Source organism: Lepidochelys kempii, chromosome 26 (assembly GCF_965140265.1).
Source record: "Lepidochelys kempii isolate rLepKem1 chromosome 26, rLepKem1.hap2, whole genome shotgun sequence".
NCBI classification, from domain to species: Eukaryota; Metazoa; Chordata; order Testudines; family Cheloniidae; genus Lepidochelys; species Lepidochelys kempii.
In genome coordinates this window covers 13,256,199-13,276,567 of record NC_133281.1, presented here as the reverse complement: position 1 = coordinate 13,276,567, position 20,369 = coordinate 13,256,199, and the positions used below count along the sequence as shown (strand labels likewise).

Sequence of the window (20,369 nt, the reverse complement as noted above, 5' to 3'; positions counted from 1 at the left end):
AAGTTATTTTAATGTTTCATCTTGTCTGGGTTGAGTCCTGCAACTAGCCTCAGGATCAAATGGGAAAATCCTTTTAACTTTACCAAAAAAAACCCCACATTTTTTCCTTTGTGGCCAACGCTAACGCTGTGTGTGAAACTGAATGTCACTAGCGAGCCCTGGGGGGCCTGGGGCCAGATCCTTAGCAGATATAAATTGGCACCATGGGCAGTAGATTTACACCAAGTGAGGGACGGGCTCAGACTTCCAAGGCTCTGGCAGTTAAAGCTCATTGAGGGCAACTGGAAGCCAGCAGACCTGAACTGGGCCAGAGGGGGCAGAGTCTGACCTCAGTCACACCAGTGAAGGCTCTTGGCTTCACTGGATTTCCACCCTGGTGTCAATGAGCCCACATTCAGGTCCAGTCTCTCCATTTGTACAAAACACCACAGCAGCTCTCTGCTATCTGAGGTGCCTGTTCTTAATACTGCCCACCATTCAGCTCTCACAGCACCGTACAAAGACAGGGCACAGGGCCATTTTCCACATGGGGAAACTGAGGCACAGCAAGAGAGCAAATGGCTTCTCTCCCCCCCCTCCCCACTCACTCAGCAAGCTAATGGCAGGGGCAGGATGAGAACCCACATCTCCTGATTTACAACCTCACCCCCCCTGACTGCGGGAGCCCAGCATCCGTATCCAGAAAGCTTCGGTCTTTGGCTAAATGGGACTCCACGGGCAAGGGTTTGAAAAGGTTCAAGCCTCTGTTGAGGCCCCTGGCAGCATCATTTGGGGTGACATTCCACCCCCGCCATGCAGAGGGCCAGCCTAGGCCTCAGGCTGGCCCTCTGCCCAGCGGGGAGCTTTATCCAGCATGCTCAGCACCTCTCCTGATTTGACCCTAACTGCAGGACACTCACTGGCCGCTTGCCTGACGGGCTGGACATCTGCAGTGGAAACTGCTGCTGCCCACCCCCCTCGAACGGCGTGGGGGGAGGGGAAGACAGAAATGCTTCCCAGCCCCTGGCAACCCAACTCTCCCTAATCCACCTTAATCTCAGCAGCAGTGGTTAAAACCCACTCTCGCTTTTTAATCTCTGCCTGAACCTTCCTCACTCGCCCCCTCCTTCCCCTCCTGAAGCCAGCTCCAATCTGTCCTTTGTACTGCAGCACGTGGCATAGCGCCCCCCTCTGGTGTGCACGTAAACCCTGCAAAGCCCCTGGTGCTAGCCAGCATTATCTGTCCCTTTTCCGTTTTAAATGCATTTGCTCTTAATCACCGTGCAATATCCAGACACCGGACTGGAGGGGCTTCATTGCTACACAGAGCAAGCGAGTCATGGGATGTAGGATCAGAAGGGATCAACTGGATGATCAACTCCAGTGCCCTACTATTTCAGCCAGCCCTGTCATCGTCCGGTTCATAAACTTATCACGCTCCATCTTCTGCTCCTCTTGGGAGCCTGTCCCAGACCCTCCACCCTCCGCTGGTTAGGAGCCTTCTTTGGCTGAAAAAATTTCACCTGGCTCTGCTTTTTCATAGCCCCTGCTGCCTCTGAGCACAGCGGCAACCAGAATGATTCCAGAGCACACAGCCCAGAAGGCATGCCTGACCCACCAAGAGGCGGCAGAGGAAATGTATGTCCTGGAGGGAATGGCTTAAGGCTAGCTGAGCCACGGGTTTGAATTACACAGATTTCCTGGGCCCGTCAGTTCCAGCCCCACAGCACTGAGTCAGCCGGGTGCGGTGCTTACTCTGAGATCCAGTTCAATCCAACGAGAATGTACGTGGCCTGCCGTGGAAGCGCTGGAAAAGGGTGTGAGAGAGACAGATCCCCGAAGGGGTCTGTCAGAGGTTCTAGGCCAGTGTATGTGGGCTGTGGGCATGTGGGCGTGTGCCAATGTGCGCCAGCTAGCATGTGTGTGTGTGTCGATGCATGTTTGCACATGTTTGTGCGTGGGTGGGCATGCACCTACATGTCTGAGGCAGCGTGGCTTAAGGACTCACTGTGTGACCTTGGGCTGTCACTGCTCCGTGCCTCAGTTTCCCCAGATGTGCAGTGCAGCTCCCTCTCAGGGGATGGGAGGGCTGAAGCTGTCAGCATCTGTGGAGGGCTTGGAAGAAGCACAAATGGGGAGCGCTGGGGCTGCTAATGAGCCCCTTTCACTGCTGGGATGAGCCTCTCTGCTCAGGCAGAGGAGCTGGCTGGAGGAGCCCTCGCTGGGCGGACGGGCTGGGGAAGGGTTGACATGAGGGTCTCCTTAGCAGAGTGCTTTCCCTGGTAACTGGGGCTGTCAGCGGCTCTCTCCAGTTAGCTTCCCCCTGCACGGCTGACTTGAGCGATGTCAGAAAGTGAGCAGCTTCTCCCCAGCCCGCCCCCACTGTACAGACAAACCGCCCAGCAACGCTCTTGGAGGGGAAGATCCCTGCCACGCTTCTGGAGCCCTTTGGCTTTCCTGAAGCATCGCGGCAACCAGGATGTTAGCGAGAGTCACTGTCCTAGGAGAGTAGGAACAAGACAGGGTGTGGGGGGTGTCTATTACCAAAGACAAAGGCCCAGGTCCTCAAAGGTATTTAAGCGCTGAACTCCAATGGGCCAATGCTCTTTGCACTGCTGCAAAGCCTGCAGACATCAGTGGTAAGACTTGGTCCCCCATCCCTTCTGCAGCCTCTATTCCTGTAGTATCCGAGCACCTCCCAAACATCAGTGTTGGCACAACCGGGACATGGGCGGTCTGGCCTAGCGGGTAGGACCAGGAGTCAGAATGGTCAGAGCACGAGCCGGGCCTGGTGGCTGGAGCAGGAGCCAGGGCCAGAAACCGGGAGTCAAGCCAAAGGTCTGAACCAGAGTTAGGAATCGGGAGGCTAGTCAGAGATCGCAGTTGGAGTCAGGGATCAAGAGTCAAGCCAAGGAACAGAGCCGGGCTCCGAAGCAGGGAACAAGAGCAGGGTACTGCCAGGTTGCACAGACAGCTTCCTGGAGCACCCTCCATGGTTAAAGGGCATGCTTGGCCCAATCAGGGGCCATGGAGGGGCTGCCGATCAGGTTTGCCTTGATGGTGGCTGTGCTGGGAGTGGAGGCGTGTCCCAGGCTTCTTTGTGCTGAGACACCCAAGGATTTTCTCCCCCAGTAAATTGTGGGGGAATTTGTCGGTTCATTGGGGACAATTCTGGGAAGGGCGCTGGAGGATTGGAAGCACTCAAGTGAGTTTTGCCTGCTTCCTCGTTGCGGAGTGGTTATGGAGCTCTAACCCATGCTCAAAGCTGGATCGGCTAGTCTGGACTTAAAGCACCTCCAAACCCGAGTCAGAGGTACTGTGTGCACAGTAGGGAGTTTGGGCTAAAACCCAGATAAGATCCTGTGACCATCTGAACCCCTATGTTCACCCTTTTGCAAGACTGTGATACATTTTGTGAGGCTGAAAACTCGTAATTTGCTGATTATTATTGTCCTAGTAAAATATGTGTAGCGAGTGTATGTAAAATTGTAAGACTCTACTGTGTGATATTACTAAGGCATGTCCCAGGTCTGAGGAGCCGTCACAAACCAGTTCCCCAGAGACAAAAGGCTAGCTGACACCTTGGCCAGAAATCAAATGGACACCACTTGGTTAAGTGATCATTCTTTGGCAGGAAAGAGCGTGTGGGTAAAAGAGCAACATCTTGACAAAGAAACAGCTTGGGGTTCCCGTCTACACAGACTTTCTGTCTCCTCAACCTCAGCCGGAGGTGATTCTCAAAGAAGAGAAAGAATTATAAGAAGGGAGAGAAGATATCCCAAATTATCTCCCCCTTTCTCTCTACCCATAGCATCAACAACATCCGAAGAACAAGGAAGCAACACTGGACTGGAGGAGAGAGCCTGACTGAAAGAAATTCAGCCAGTGAGACTGTTGGAACATGGGGGGAGAGAGACTTTGCTTTGGATTCACTTAGCTCATTAAGTTGGCATTAGTTGCATTTTATTTTTATTTTCTTGTAACCAGTTCTGACTTTTATGCCTCCTTACTTGTAGTCACTTAAACTCTATCTCTGTAGTTAATAAATTTGTTTTATTGTTTTATCTAAACCAGTGTTTGGGAAACTCCATTTGGGAGAACAGAATTTGTGCATATCATTTTCTATTAATGAAATGACGGACTTTATATGAGCTTGTATTGTCCAGGGGGGAGCTGGGCAGTACAAGACACACATTTCTGCGGGAAAGGCCAGGACTGGGAATTTGCTAGTGTTGCTCCTCAGTGTAATTCATGAGTGGCTGCCCGTAGCGCTCAGACACTATGATTAGGAGTAACTTACATGCTGGAGGCTGTGTGTGGGCAGACCAGGGGTGGTAGCTCTCACAGAAAAGCAGTGTAAAAGTGTGGAGAACTGAGGGATCCAGATTGTACCCTGGGTAATGTCACAGATCCTGGGCTAACTGTGCAGTGAAGACATACGCTGAGAGGTTAAGTGAGTTGCCCAAGATCACACACAGAGCCTATACCAGAGCAGGACATTTGTAGTTTCTCCCCAGTCCCTTCCTCTCCAGCCTGGGCCTCTGACATGGATCCATGAGGGCGGATGCCTTAGGAACCCACTGTGTTTTGAGAAAATTTAGAGGATTTACCCCAACCACCACCGCCCCTCACCTATCCCTCCCCTCCAGAACATAGAGCCAGAATGGATGCACAAAGCAGCAAGCAAGCCACAGTTAGAAAAGGGGCCAGTGCTTTAATGGCATCAGCATCCTCCAGCACTGTCACCCCTTTGTACCCTAAATCCCAATGCTGAGGCGTTCCAGGATGGGTTAAAATACAACAGGACAGTGGTAGCCTGCCCTTTGGCAGAAAGAAGTCCAGAGAAGCACAAGGACCCATCTTCACCCCAGAGAGAGTCAGACCAGTTTCCTTTCGGTGCCAAGAGTTGGGGACAGAAGGGGCGATCTCCCAGCTGGGGGTCGAATTTAGACCCGTGTCCTCTCCTCTGGCAGCAGGGACCGTGCACCACCTGGAGAAGTCTCCAAAGACCCAGGTAGGTTTTCACCCAAGCAGCAGTGACAGGACGTTCTGTGAGCCTGGCGCTCCAGAGCCAGCCGGGGACAGCAGACATAGAAGCAAGAGTCCCGGCAAGAGCCCTGACCTGGGAAGCAGAGATGAGCCCAAGCTGCAAAACTGAGATCTGGATTTCACATCCCCCCTTCCCCCATCTGGTTGGATCTGTGGAGCGGAGGTTTGTGTGTGGCCCATTAGTGAGACAATGACTAGGGTGCCGGGTTCAGATCCAGATCTGGGCTTTGGCAGCACTGGGGAGTGTTTGGCTCTGGGGATCTGGTCCAGGCTCATCTCTAAGGGGACGAGCCCTGACCAGTCATCAGGTTGTATATGCATCCTCTTAACCGCCAATAACCTGAACGAGTGAGAGCCCTGCATTCTGGCAGTGCTGCCTGTGGGATACACGGGCAGGGATTGTGCACGGTGGATTTAGCATTACAGCCCAGTGTGTGTGTGTTTGCAGAAGACCAGGGAGGAAGATGAGAGCCATGCAGGCTCCCTCTCAGATCCTAAGAAAAACTTGCTGGAACCATAGAGCAGCCTGAAGCTGGGAGGAAGCCGCAGACATGAATTAACCCAGGAGGAAACATGGGCATCGGTGGGTTTTAATGGCTCCCCTTTGGGATGGCTGGAGATGTCAAACCCTGGAGGGGTGCTGCTATGCGGCACGAATTTTCCCTTCTGCCTTGCCATGCTGGCGCTGCAGGGAGTGGGGGTCAGCAGAGGGGGGTACTTGGGAGAAAGAGCTGAGGGGTGGGATATCCAATGCGGGAGTCATTGCAGGAGTCTCTTCCAGCAGCTCAGAAGTAACATGGGGAGGGCGAGGCAGAGTGGAAGGGAAGTGTCTCTGATGGGGGCGGTTCTGGCGTTGGGAGGAATCCAGGCACTTTCCCCAGGAGACCTACAAATGAAAGGACTCCTGAGCAGTTACTGGGGAGATATGAATAGACTGGACCCCCCAGAACACCTGTGATGGAAACCTATGGGAGAACTCGGGGGCAGCTTCGACTCAGCGGGGTGGGCGACCTCCAGAAATATTCGCAACATGGCAGCTTGGTATCCACAAAGAGTCCCATGGCACTAAGGATCCCCAAGAGAAACCTTAGTTCGGGGTCCAGGAGCTCTGAAGAGGACCTGCAAAAGAGAGGTCCAAGAACGTCCATCCCCAGGTGACATCAAGGTCCAAAAGCCCACCTAGAGCTTGCCTGGGACCAGTGGTCTGGAATTCCAGGACTCCTGGGGAGCCCCAGGACTCTCAGATTCAGGAGTCCTCCACCACAGAGATTGGAGTGCCCAAATTAATTAGTTTCCCCCTTACCTGGAGATGCCGGAGACCTCTTCCTATAGCTTGAGAGCTGTAACGCGGGGGATGTGGAAGGGATAGGTCTCCTCTGAGGCAGTAGAGCTGCAGGTGGTGGGGAAGAAAAGGAGGGAGCTTAAGGGAGAAGCCAGTATTATCTCTGTTGTCACCTTGCAGCCAGATAAACAGCTGCCAGGCTCTGCCCCAGAGGAGGCAGCATTACTCTAGTGGGTAAAATGACTTTCTCTTTGTAGAGGACTTCAGGGGCCTTAAGAACGTACAGTAACAAGGGGCATGGGAGAATTCAGTGAGCTGAGCTTGGATAGGCCTGGGGCAGGCTGTGGTTCAGGACGGTAGTTACCCGTTTGTCCTTAATCTGCCTCTGAATTATGCACCGCAATTCCTGGATCTATCCCGTCCTCTCAGGGAACTGAGCCCTGGGCAGAAGAGCTGACAGAGCCTTGCAGCACTTAACTAACCCCTGTGTGCAATGGTGCATGGACCACACGCAGGTCCAGTGCACAGGGGTGGCATTCACCCTACGTGTACGGGGACGAGGGCCTACGGGCTCCAGGCACGTTTGAGGGGGAGCCCTCGAGGGCAGTCGGGTGGAGTGTTGGGGGGTTAACCCTTTCTGTTCTCCTGGGCCAACACTCCAGATGTGGCTGCACCTAAGAACAGGAAATAAGTGCCCTGCACTTGTGCCCCCTGCAGGCTGCATCAGGCGCTGTCACGGCATTCTGCGAACAGGTAAAGCTCCGTGTATGCACAAGAACTGTGACTCTGTGTCCAAGGATTCAAGGAGCGCACAAAGGGGGACACGATCCAAGGGATCCGTCCAATGGGCTTACTGGACACAGGATTGCAGGGATCAGAGATCCATCCAGTATGCCTGTAAGGCGCAGGACTGGATCAAAAGCAAATGGAACTTTATCCATCTCCCTCTTCGTTTCCTCGACCCCTGATTGTGGCCCTTGGCCTCAGTCCATCCCGCCTATAGGTAAATACCCCTCTGTATCGAGGTGCTGCTGGGCTCCTGCCGAGCATCTACATGGAGAGACACCGGAGGACCTTAGCTGGGCACGTGCCCAGGGTTGCCAATGCTGGGCCTATTGATGGGGCATTTACAGGGGTGGCTCACATGCGGTCCCTCTAGGAGCACGTCTACACAGCAGCCAGGAGGTGTGATTCCCAGCTGTGCCCGTACGTCTCCTCCAGCTGGGAACAACACCTGCCAGCTGCTGTTCGGTGCATTCCCCCTTCTTGTGGGTCCCTTGCTGTCCTGGCATGGGGAGGACACGGGTGGAGCACAGGGCCCAGCACCCACAGCGCCTGCCACTTACATTAGCCGGTTCCTGATGGGGCGGAAGTGCTTGGTAAGTTTGATAGCGAAGATGATGCTGGGGATGAGGAATAAGGTGCAACAGCCCAGGCTGAACCAGAAGGCGTTCTGGAAGGACACAACAAATACCCTGATCGGCTCCATTGGGCGGGGCATGGGGGGGAGAGAGCAAAACCCCACCCCGGGGGGGAACCAGCCCCTCAGTTACTCTGGATACAGATGGAAGCAGGTTGGACAGAGAGCCTCTAACCCTTTGCTCAAGGGACAATTTCTGGGCCTGATGAAGGCAATGGAAGTTTGGTCACTGCCCCGATGCCATTAGCTTCTGGCCTGCAGTCGCCACCTTACTCCATAGAGGGGCTGTAAGAGGCATGCCCTGTGGGGTCCTAACTCAGAGGGATTCACTGGCTGGTAGTAGGGAGCCTATGACACACAGTGGAACAGCTCCGAGACCATCCAGCAGAGGGCAGTGGCATGCATGTGCTCACACACACACACACAGTAGCCAGTGCATGCCAATATTTATCGTTTCCTAGGTCCGTCCGTAGACGGTCCCCCTCCTGCTGCCAGATCAGGGAACTGGGAAATCCTGCCATGCAATGAATCTTTGGAAGCCCTTCTCCCCACCCTGCTGAGGAGAGTACCCTGGGCGGTACATAGACACCCCCAGGCTGGCTGCTTTCGTCTGGCACTGGCCTATCTCAGCCAAGGCTGCATCTTCCCCTGGGCAACTTAGGCTGCTCAGACAAGATTAGACAGCCTCATTTATCCCCTCTCTCCATCTGTTGTCTCTGGCAGCACCACGACTGGGCAATGAGATAGAGGGAGATGGGGTCACAGGAGACAGGGTGGGGTGGAGGGGCTGATTTCAATTACTAACAGCTGTGGAGGACACGGTGTGAGAGGTCAGCCAGGGTGGCGCCCGCGTCCCCTGACATCAACAGGAGCGGATCTGGCTTATGCCAGGACCGAGATAGTCGCAGCAAGGACCGCGCTGGCCCCCGGGCTGCATCTCATTTTCTGTTCCATTCACATCCCTTTGGTGGAAGCAGCGTGGCCTAGTGGATCGGGCGCTGGATTAGGTATCGGGAGACCCGGGTGCTCTCCCTCAGTGACCTTGGGCAACCCACTGTCTGTGCCTCAGTCTCCCCTCCCACCCCATGTCTATTTAGACTGTGAGCTCTAGGGACAGGGACTGTCTTACTATGTACCTGTGCAGTCCTTTGCACAGTGAGGCCCCAATTTCATGGCCCCAATTTCATGCCCACTCAACCCTGGCCAGGAACAGATTCCTCGGGGCAGGGAGGAATGGGGTCTAAGCCCAAGGCAGCAGCAAGGAGTGGCAGGTCCTGCTGTCCTTACCCAGGGCTCGGCGATGCGGTCGCACAGGATCACCCGGCCGTTATCCAGCGCCGTAGCGAGGGGCTGGCAGGAAGCCACGTCCTCAGTCAGCTAGAACAAAAGAGGAGACAGCAAGTTATCCAGGCAGTGACCTGGGTGGAGGATGACAGTCACCAACCCAGTTGTGCTCAGATACCCAACCAGCTGGTCTTTGCCGGCCAGCTCTGATGCACTCTCGGGGCTCGGTTCTCCGCAGAGCTGGGCATGGCAGGTGCTGCGCTGGCCGTGACAATGGGAGCCAAGCCCTTGACAGGGCTCACTCACGTTCACAGTTGGCATCCATCACCCTAATCTCCGAACACCCCACAAGGACCTGGAGGTCCATCCCCATGGTGGCAGGTGTTCTGTGGGGAATCAGTGGAGGGGGCACTGGAGTGGGACACAATTTCCAGCTCTGCCACTACTGTGCTGAGTGATCTCAAGGCAAGTCATTTTGTTCCCCGTGCCTCGGTTTCCCCTGCTGTAATGGGGGGCAAAGACACGGACGTCGTTTGTAAAATGCTTTGAGACCTATGGCTAAAAAGTACTGGGAAAGAGGTCGGGATTGTTATCTCTATTTCAAATCAGGGGAAACCGAGGCACAGAGCGACAACAAGCAGCTTGTTCACGGTCACACAGGGCCAGGAATCGAACCCATGCTGCAGGCCAGCCCTTTAACCACAAGAACATCCCATGGGGTACTTGCATAGCCGCCCCACTCGGTTACATGCTGCCCTGTAGCATTGGAGGGGGCTTCAAAATAAGAATGCCTTCGGGGAGATCATTCTCCAAGTCTGTCACTTCGACCATAACGCCCTTTGCCAGCTCCTTCTCTATTGTACCGAACATCAGATACTTGTCTTCACTGTCCAGGACCTTTGTGACCGATCTCCGTCCTATCACCTCTCATTCAGTATTGAAAGGTCGACTCCCTCCGCCTACGGGTCACGATCCCACCCACCACTGCCCACTCATTACATTTCAAACAAGCCCCTTCCTGCTTTCTCCCGCACTGCCCCTCACTCTGGGCAGGCGCTCCCTGGATTCATCCACAAAACTCACTCACTAGCCTCCTTCAACCTCTCCTTTGCCTTGATGCCTACAAGAAACTTGACACCGGTTAGGCTGAGACCCCAGCTGCCTGCCTCCATCTGGTGTCTCTTGTCTTACGGCAGGGCTGCACTGAATTCTTCCCCCGAACTCGCTGCCGCCTCCCGGGGACGTGGATTACTGGGGAACGCCTCCCATCACTGCAGTAAGTGTCTACACTGAGTGCAGCTGCAGTGTTTTGAAGATACAGCCTTAGATTGTCACCACTTTGCTCTGTGTCTGTACAGCACCTAACGCAATGGGCTCCTGGTCTGGGACTGGGGCTCCAACCCGCAATGGTAATACAAATAAATCACAACAGCAGCAACCCTTGCTCTAACGGGGCTCCTCTGCGGACGTTGGCACCTACCGTGCGTCTCACCCAGTTCAGGTACCGCGAGAAATAGCCCAGTTCTTTCCTTGTGAAGCAGCTGATCTCCTGCAGGAACAGAAGGCAGCCTGAAGGACACACATTGACTCCCAAAGGGCTGGTGAGGAAATCAGGGCCCCAGGGCGCAGCCTGGCCCAGAGTAGGCTCATACAGGCTTTGGGTTTGCTGGCTGGATCTCCAGCTACCCAGGATCTGCCCCATTGTAGGTCATGCTACCTCTCTTGGTTTGCAGTCCCAGATGCCCCAGCAAGCATTGGGTTTGTAGGCAGGGCCCATGGAGCTGCTTACGGAGCAGGAGTCGTCCCCCTCCCCCTATGCAGCCATCTCTGCGGTTTCCTCCAGCTGATTGCTGCACCCCAGCCCAGCATGCTGCAGGGCTAAGGTCCCCTCCTCACTCACATGTCTCAGGAGCCGCTGCACCTGCCCCGGGAGCATGGTCTCGACCAGGGCGATCTCGGCCATCGTCCGTTTCAAGAGGGGCTGGTGGGAGAAAGGGGGTGGGGAGGAGAGAGGCACCTTAGAGGGCACTGGAGAGCTGAATGGTGCTAGGAATCATGGGGAGGGAGGGAGATTGACCTCTGAGGTGGGGAATTCTGGGAGCGGAGTTTCTAATTAAGGATGGAGAGGTAGGATTATCATGCAGCAGCATGAGAATTAACTCGCTGATCCTCACACCAGCCACGGGAAAGAGGTAAATGTCACTATCCTCATGTAACAGGTGGGGAAACTGAGGCATGGAGTGGGGAGAGGGGGGTAGGGTGGGACCTAGGACACAGGAATTCCTGGCTTCTGACACCAAGCTCCCACGTAGCTAGGAATGTATCTAGGTTCTTCTATGGCGCCAGGTATCTCCCTGGTATCTGAGCACCTCCCAGTGTTTATAAAGTGTGCCCGGAAGCCACTGGGCAGGGTGTGACACACGTCCTCTTCTGTGTGTCAGCCACGGGGGTTCATGGCTACAGAAAAGCCTGACTTTTGAATTTGGGTTGGGGGTTACGGGGCAGGCCTTGGCTTGATTTTTGGTGTTGCTCAAGGTGGTGCTCGCAGAGATCTCTTTAGCTCTCTTCCGCAAGCAGCAGGGATGGGACTATCTCCAGTCTTTGGTTGGGAAGGGGCCACACTGGTCATAGAAATGGGTTTTGCATCTAGCTTTGGAGGCCCTAGTGAGGGTCTGTGCTGTTGATCTCTTTCAGGATTTCCATCTCAGAAGCTCCCTCTTCCTGCACAAGGCGGTCTCACCCTGGAGATTGAACAGATCTGTCGTGGGAGGTCAGGATCAAATAGGGTGAGATGGTCCCTCAGGCCAGTCCCAGGGTTGTCTTGGAAGGGGAAGCTTTGAGTTTGATCTGGTCTCCAAGGGGAAGCCAATGAGGTGCTGGGTTCTGGCCGATCTGTGCTGCTGGGGAGATGGGCTGACAGACGTCTCTTTCTGGCAGCCTGGGCACCGTGATGTGGATTTGCCGTGGAGGCTGGGAGGCAGTGAGCACTGTGGGGAATTGACTGAAGGTGGATGGTTCTTTCTTCCGTCATTATACAACAAAATTAGCTGGCTCCTCGTGTGGCTGCTGTGGGTTAACCCCATGAAATGCCCACCTGACCCGAATCACCCTCTGAGCGACACAGGAGCTGCGGACAAGCAGCCATCAGGATGGAGAATCCGCTTTACTCTCCTGTTGTTGCGGTGACCCTGGTAGGGTGAGACCATGAGGCTATCCCATCCCTGCTGGGTTCCTTGCACCTTCTACTGATGCAGCTGGTGCTGGCCACTGCCGGAGATGGGAGTCTGGGCGGGATGGACCTTGGGTGTGACTGGCTTCGTATACCTAAGCAGGATTACTATTACTGAGCCTTGATTGATAGGTCAGGGCTGGGGAGCAATGTGTGGGTGTAGCCCAGGACTGAATAAACCCTGAGGGATGAAATGCACTGGTAGCCTTATTGGTACCTGGATATTAGAGAGAAAAAGTGGGGCAGCTGATATCTTTTATTGGACCGACGTCTGTTGGTGAGAGAGACAAGCCTTTGAGCCACACGGAGCTCTTCCTCAGATAGGACTGCGTGGCTCGAAAGCTCGTCTCTCTCACCAACAGACATCGGTCCAATAACAGATGTGACCTCACCCACCTTGTCCCTGAGGGAGGGGGTTTTCTAAAGTACCTAAATGACTTGGGAGCCCAACTCAAGGGGACTGAAGTCTCTCCATTCCCCAGAAGGGGGTGGTCCCTGGCAGTCGGGGCGGGGAGCAGGGTAGAGGGCAAACCCGGCTTAGGTGAACAGAGAGAATAGAAGGCAAATGTCCTTCTCTCCAAGGGCTCAGATTGAGGGAGGTTCGTGGAATAAGGAGCCACTCACACACTCACGGGAAGGGGACACACAGAGAGGAAGAGCGTGTCCTGACCAAGGGTGGGTCACCTCACAAGAGCGGGGTCCCTTCAGATCAGGGTGGGAGTCAAGGCAGGAAGCCATCTGAGAATGAATGACCCCGGGGACTGAATTCCCCTCTCGCCCCGAGAAAAGGAGCGGGGGATCCCTGCAGGTCAGGGTCGGGCCCTGGATGATGTCCGTGAAAGCGTCTGTGGGGTGTTTCGTGCACACACCCAGACTGTTGTGTTGCCCCTCTGAAGGTGCCTTACCTTTGCGCCAGGGGGTTGGGAGCTCCTGGCCATGAAGCCACCGCTTGCTCCCCATCTCCCTACAGCAGTGGTAAAGTCCCTGGGCTCCGCTGGGAATGGAGCCCCGAGGCCTTGTTCCTTATGGTCACTACAGGGCCGGGCAGGGTGTTTTGTGCCTGTAACTCCCAGGACCTGGGACCACCACTGCCCACCCCCTTCATGTGGGATCATTCCTCCCTCCCAGTGGCCTTTCCATCAGATGGACGGTCTCCCCCGGCAACCGTACCTGGAGGTGGGGTGCCATGGCGGACAAGAACTGTACGCTCTCATTCAGCTTCACCTGCAAGGCAAAGGGAGGCTCAGATGTGTCCCCTCCACTTCAAGGGAGGGCGGGGGGTGGCAGCCTGATGCCCAACGGCCTCAAAGGGCGGACAGGAGGAGAACAGCCATCCCTCCCCACCTCCCACCCATAGGCCTCAGCCCTGGCCCTGCCCCGGGGGGTTTGCTTTTCATGGCCATTCCCAATGTGAGCTCTCAGCGGTGGCTGCCCGGTCGCATGCACAGGTTTTGCTTCACCTGCCCGGGAAGAACTGGACCAACTCCAGCAGCCCACTGGGCGCAGCTGGCCTATGCTCCCCCCACTCCCCCAGCCACTTTTCAGTCACTGCTTCCACCCCTACTCCCGTCCACAATGTGGGATCCAGGAATCTTCCCTCCACCTTTCCCCTATGCCGGCTAGTCTGGGATTCACGCCCCTAGGGGTCTGTCATACAGCCCCCAGTCCCCGCCCCGCAAATGACACACCCCCATGGAGGCTTCCCGTGATGCCCTGCGCCCTTCCCACGCATCATGCCACCAGGGCTAGGCCTGAGCCATGGCCCCTGCTCCCCAAAGCTCCTAAGTCAAGGATGGGGTCCGGACCTGGCCCGGCCTGGAGGTGACCGCTGCTCAGTCCATCACACTCACCACAAGGGCCTCCTGGGTGAGCACGGTGCCGTTCTGGATTTTCCACAGGGCCTGGGACTCATTGGCCAGCCGTCCTGCTATTGTGATGTTGTTCTGTGGGGGACACCAGAGTCACTGATGGCTTTTCTGGTCAGCTGGGAACCACAGGAGCCCTATGGGGGGGCTGGGAACCACAGGAGCCCTATGGGTGGCATCGCTGGCAGCAGGAGGCAAAGCACATGCATCTCCCCTCCCTGCCCCTGGGGATCACTCCTTCCTTTTCCTCCAGGTCGCCTCTGCGCTCACCTGAATTTTTCGGAGGCCCTCGAGGTCCCTGGCTAGGTCTTCCAGGCTCGTCCTCACCACAGGGTTCTGCATCTGGAGAAAGGAGCCAGCCGCATGAACAGCCCCATGTCAGCCAAGGGTCCCAAAGTGCGGGGCACACTTTATGAACACTCCCTGAGCACCAGCAATAAGCCTCCGGCCTGCACGTTACCCCACAAACCATCGACGGGGCCCTGATTTCAGCTACAGCCGTGCCGCCCCACAGGCTTCAACGCTCAGAGGTAACTTGGGGCAGAACGTGGGCTGAGGGCACAGGGATCCCTTCCCTCACCCTTCCCTTTACAATGAACCACCAAGAGGGAGTGTTTTCAGGTGGTTAAAGTCAGGGAGTGGGGGGTTCAGGACTCCTGGGTTCTATTCCCGGCTGTGCAACTGACTCCCTGTGAGATCTAGGCAACTCTGTCTAGCTATTTATATGGCCCCCATCACAATCATTAATGGACTTTACCCTCCCAAAGGGCCCTGTAAGGTAGCGAGGGATTATTACCACTTTACAGATGGAAAGCTGACGCATGGGGCAGATTATGTGATTTACCCAGAGGAGTCTGTGGTTGACCAAGGACTTGAACTGTGGTCTCCCGAGCCCTCAGTCCAATGCCTTAATCCCCTACCCAATATGCTGCCTCTGTATGCCTCAGTTTCCCCATCGGTAAAGCTGGGGAGAAGACTATTTCTCTAGCTCACACAAGGTGCTCAGAGTCTGTCCGAGAGAGTGGGAGCAAGGAAGGATAGGAAGACAGGATGGGGTTGGGGTGTCTGCCTGGGTGTAATTGCCACTGTGAGGCAGAAGGGAGCCAGCTGGAGAACAGGCAAAGGGAGTGGGCGCATATTGACAAGCCTTATCCAGGAGTGGGATGGGCTCAAAGGCAGTGGAAACAGGCAGGGGATCTGTACACAGGGCAGATGCCTCCATCAGGATAAGGGGAGGGTTGGGAGTGGACCCAGGATCTGCAAGCATGAGAGCCAGGCCGGAGCAGCACGATCAGCCAGCCGCATTTCCCAGACACCACGGGAGGAAGGGCTGCTGTGGAGGATGCAAACCGAGAGGGCAACCCCCTGCTTGATGTCACCGCACTGGCTGCAGCTTTGCTCCGGCACTCCTCACCTCGGCTTGGAACATGGGGTAGTCCAGCTGGTCGATCCCACTCTGCTGGAAGGTTTCCAGGTCCCGTCTCCCAGCCCCGTCGAGGAAGTGGATTTCTTCAAATTGGAGGTTGAAGTTGTTGAGATGCTTCTGGAAGTCTCTAGTGTACTGAGGGCAAGGCAGGGCCATGACCGTGAGCCCCATGGGTGCTGGTCCTGGCTAGGGCCCTGACCCATAGCACAGGGAAGTCCTGGGGAGCCTTTCCATTGATTCCTGATTTGGATCCAGCCCTAGTTCCTTATAGACTGGGTGACCCTGCTCCTACCTAGCAGCACAAAACCAGTCAGCCCAGAAGAGCTAGATCTATGGAACGGCCTCCAAACCAGTCAACCCAGTAAAGACAAATCAGATGCCCCCCAAACCAGTTAACCCAGTAAAGACAAATTGGTGTGTCCTATCCTAGTGCTATAAAAGCAGGACAGCGCAACATTAGAACCTGTATGGTGCTTCACCCAGCATCTGAGAGGTTCCTCCCTCTTAGACACACACTTCGTCTCAGACCCAGATTTCCCATTCGGCCCGCTTAAGCCAGCTCACTGCTGGGGGATGAATTACTCAGCATCCTTTGGAAATGCTGAATGTTGAACCTGAACAGATAGGGCCCATTTTGCATGCAAGAGAAATTAGTCTCATGCTATTTTGCAGTGTTTAAGGGATGGTTATCATCCAGGCTGATACACTGGGGATTGAACAGGGAAACTCCAGAGCTAAAGCGTCCTAACTAGGACTGTTAATAGACTCACACCCTCTGTGGGTTAGGCAGGGAGCTAACCTCAGTGGGTTATACACACATTCGTATTTTTCCTAGGCCCCAAGTTTTGCATCCTGCCCTTTAAGCCTCATGCATGAGCCCTCTAGGTGAGGAGTGGCATGGTACGTTATATGCACAGTACTGCAAGGCCAAATTCCCTTCCCACCACAACCTCTCCTGGAAGCCCAGAACGGAGGAAGATGGAAAAGAAAGAGTCTCCCCTTCTGCTAGGACAAACGGTTCCACCACGTCTGTGCTGGGAGGGGGAAGTTGGAGGAAACCCAGGACTGGATGGAAAATGGAGACTGGATTCACCGGGAAAGAGAGGCCAGGAATTGGGTCCCTTGGAGAAGCCCTTGGCTGAATCAATGTAAAGACTAAATCTTTAGTGGACAGATCTGGGGGCAACGGACAGTGCAAGACTGTATGAACGTGGAGGTTTGATTCCCCTCCTTGCTTAGGGATGCCAAAGGGCTGGCGAGAGTGGGAGGACAGGTGCCCCCAGGGGAAGAGCCTCTGCTCACCTGGCTGAGGTGGAGGTGATCCTCAAGATTGTAGGCATCTCTGAGCTGCAGAATGTCCCAGAGGCCTGTGCCCTTCTTACACACCCTGGAACAGAGAGGGGGGAGGGAGTCAGTGTGGGCGGGAGAGGTGAGAGGAGACTCCCGAGCAGTGCTCCCCGAGGGGATCTGCCTAAAGCCAGCCTGTGCCTTGGCTCCACATGGCTACTGCAGCCCCACACTCCTCCGGAGCGTCCCGAGCCCAGTTTGGCACCAAGCAGCTCCCAATTCAGTCCACGGGAGGCTTCCCACCGGATCAGATTCTACTTGTCTTCGAGTCACATTTCCTCCCATTCTACTGTCTCCATTAGACCTGGTAGGCCATTGCCTTGAGATTACTGGGGATGGTAATAACAGAAGGTGCATCAAGAACCTCTGCATCCACTAAACCCTTGCTCCTGTCCCAGGGATACGGCCAGACGGTGAAGGGCTGAGACTGTCCGTTGGGAGCTGGGATGAATTGCTTCCAGCTGGCCCTGCACCCTGGAGCCTGTCTGGTACCAGAAGTGCTGGCTGCAGGTTCCACTACCTTAACCCTAAAGCCAGGGAAGTTGGCAGGTGGCATAACAGCCAGTCACTGGTGTCAGCAGCAAGGTGAGGCGATTTCAAAGGAGCTTAGAATGGGCCAGGTGGGCTGGAGATCGCAGTTTGCTGAACTAACCGTGTGAGGTGTTTTCAGGTCAGCGAGACTGGCCCAGGTTTGGCCCTCAGTTGTATGAGGGGCAACCAAAGGTGGCATCTGAGCTGCTGTTTAAGTATTCAACTGTTGGACACTTAATACATATGGGGACACCTCAATGAAAGGCATCCTGGTGCACCCACAATACGAGCTGGCTAGAAAATGAATATTTCCGCCCCCGGAAAACATCAATAAAACTGAAAACCAAAGAATTCCAGCCTCAACCTGCTAAAAACCAGAAATGTTTTTGACCTGGGCTGAAAATGTCTGATTTTTCATCAGAAAAAATCCAAACTTTTCGAGGAACGCCATGGCTGCTTCCTGCGAAAATGCCCATTTAGCCAAAACCCCAGTTTTTCAGTCGAAAAAGAGTTTCGCTGGAACATTTTTGACCTGCCCCATCCACAGAGGTCGGTGAGAGCTGGGACTTCGGAAAATCAGGGGGCTAGTTCTTATTTAAGCTCCACCCTGAGTTTGAGACGGTGGGCCTTCGTTTCAAGGAGTTTCCTAATGAGACCAGTCTGATAGGGAGGAGCCTGACAGCATTCAGGATGTCGGGGGTTGGGGGGTGGGGTAGGGGTCTCCTGGGCAGCCCCATTGCAGAGTACTCACTGGTAAGCAGAGGTTAGGTTAAGGTTCCTCTTCAGGCTGAGTAGCTGGGTGAGGTTCATGGATGGAGGCAGGTTCCCGGGAGTGTCGATAAACTGGGGAACAGGGGGAGAAATGAGGCATGAGGAGGGTCCCGGTCGGGGAGAGTGGGGTGTGTTGGAGTAGAGAGGGAGCACCACTGTGCTGATCCCAACAGCATTTCGGGAGGGAGAAAAGAGTGATGACGGGATGTGGTCCTAATTCCGGGAACTGGCGGGAGCGACGTGGGGCTAAAATCACCCCTAGCAGAGAAAGTCACTGACGGGCTTTGGAAAGCAAGAAGGAGAGGATGGGGTTCAACATCCATACCTTTAAGGATCCCCATCTCCAACCTAGTACTACCCCCTGGAGTACTGTGCATAGCTCTACCTTAGCACTAGCCCCTGGCCCCTCCTCTCCCTGCAGCTGGGGTGGCCATCTTGGGGTTCATCAATGGTCCGTGGCAGGTTGACAGACCTGGAATCCCTCCCTCGGAGCTTCCCTGCTATGCTGCGAGCCCCGGCTCCCTTTAATCCGCGTGGGAGACTTGGTCTTTGGGCAGGAAAAGGAGCCTTGCTAGCCCTTCTGCATCCAGAGCTGTCCAGCCCCTGCCACTCTGGGCTGGGCAGAGTCCCTCAGTGCATCTCTCTACTTCCTGAGCTCCAGCTGGCCAATGGTGGCGGGGGGGCGGGATGGGGAGCTGCGGTGACAGTCGGCTTCCAAACAGAGATCAAACGTTAACCGTTGTTTGAGGAGGTTTAATTAATTTGCTGGAACGATCCGTGCGCATCAACTATGCCCGGGGTAAAGCAGTGGAAAGGGCCGAACGTGGGCATAAGTGGATCATTCTGCAGCATGCAGCAAGCGCGTAATTAAATCACACGCAGGACGCTGAGGAACAGGGCGAGGTGACGGGACTGATCATCTCCTCGTTGGGTCACGTTCATCCCTGGGGGAACTTGGCTGATCTCGGTGGAATTGGAGCGAAAGACAGAGCGCAGCTCCATGGAGAAAGGAGGCTGCATTTGAACCGATTTACAGTATTTCTGTGTGCACACAGCTAAATGTATCCATGTACGACAGCGTGCACCTGTGCAGGTGTGTATGTGACACGATGGGCCAGATCCTCAGCCTGCCCTCCAGCTCCTTTCACTATGCCACGTGCGAGGCAGACGAGAAGCCAGTGTAACTGGCCACTGAGAGAGATTTCTCAGCCTCAGGGAGCAGGCTGGAAGCCTGGTGGAGGGAAAGGGGCCGTAACCCTGGCTGGACACTGAGCGGGGCAGATGTGAGCCTGGGTCTCTTCCATCACACCATGTCACACAAGATATTGTCATAAACCATGCACGCTCACACGTGCCTGCATTGATTGCACGCTCACAGGCTGACAAGCCCACCGCTCGCTCAAGGTGTGTCTGCTCTGCAACCAGAGCCTTGGCTGCAGCTCATGTTGATATACCCAACCTAGCTTATATTTAGCTAGCTCAAATCACAGCTGTGAAGCCACAGCAGCCCGGGCTAGCTGCTCGAGTCCATACCCACGGTCCTGGATGGGCTTGTACAGGCTTCCTGCGCTACCATGGCTTCACTGTTATTGTTATTTAGGCTGCTAGATCAAAGCTAGCTTAGATATGTCTCCATGTGCTCCTCTGGCTGCAGTGGAGACGTACCCGACACGAATTATTCTGGTGATGGAGAAGAGAAGTTTTTTTAATGAAGCAAAAAGCTTCCAGTCGAGGCGTCAGTAGCCCGCAGGTTGCTACCTGCCAAGTATAGTCATTCACGTCCTGATTCATACACTTATACACACTTGTGCAAATGGTTGAGTCTAACCCCAGGGCCCCCCACATCCTAGGGACCGGCCCCAGGATTAGATCTGACAGCTTTATGGCCCCAGTATGTCAGGAGAGCATAGCGGCCATAGGGCAATGATAAACGAAGGCCAGAGCGTGCCTTTGCGATTGCGTTAGAGAGCGGGGGATTTGCGATGATGGCGTGAGTCCGCTGCAATGAGTATGTGCGAGAGAGCTGACTGTGTGTGTGAGATATGGCATCTGCAGATGTGTGTGTGCACTGAGCAGGCAATAGTGAGTACGGTAATGAGTGTGTACATATTTGGTAGGGAGTATGCAGGTGCGTGTGGTGATGAGTGTGTGATGGGGGTAGGAGGGTGAGTAATAAGGACAGTGGG

The 20,369-nt window shown here is 54.9% G+C and overlaps 1 protein-coding gene across 1 annotated transcript in view; it reads right to left on the bottom strand.

Annotated features, from left to right (window-relative positions):
* Nucleotides 1–4,673: 4,673 nt before the first annotated feature.
* The window catches only part of PROM2 (prominin 2), a 39,347-nt gene continuing 23,651 nt past the window's right edge, over nt 4,674–20,369 (bottom strand). The window contains exons 14-25 of the mRNA XM_073324755.1: nt 18,164–18,255; nt 16,837–16,921; nt 15,523–15,669; nt 14,379–14,450; nt 14,094–14,186; nt 13,414–13,467; nt 10,915–10,995; nt 10,495–10,563; nt 9,018–9,107; nt 7,657–7,763; nt 6,332–6,418; nt 4,674–6,147 (exon numbers count right to left, since the gene is read on the bottom strand). Of these exons, the coding sequence (XP_073180856.1) occupies nt 6,355–6,418; nt 7,657–7,763; nt 9,018–9,107; nt 10,495–10,563; nt 10,915–10,995; nt 13,414–13,467; nt 14,094–14,186; nt 14,379–14,450; nt 15,523–15,669; nt 16,837–16,921; nt 18,164–18,255 (954 nt within the window). The 3' untranslated portion in view covers nt 4,674–6,147; nt 6,332–6,354. The remainder of the gene's footprint in view (nt 6,148–6,331; nt 6,419–7,656; nt 7,764–9,017; nt 9,108–10,494; nt 10,564–10,914; nt 10,996–13,413; nt 13,468–14,093; nt 14,187–14,378; nt 14,451–15,522; nt 15,670–16,836; nt 16,922–18,163; nt 18,256–20,369) is intronic.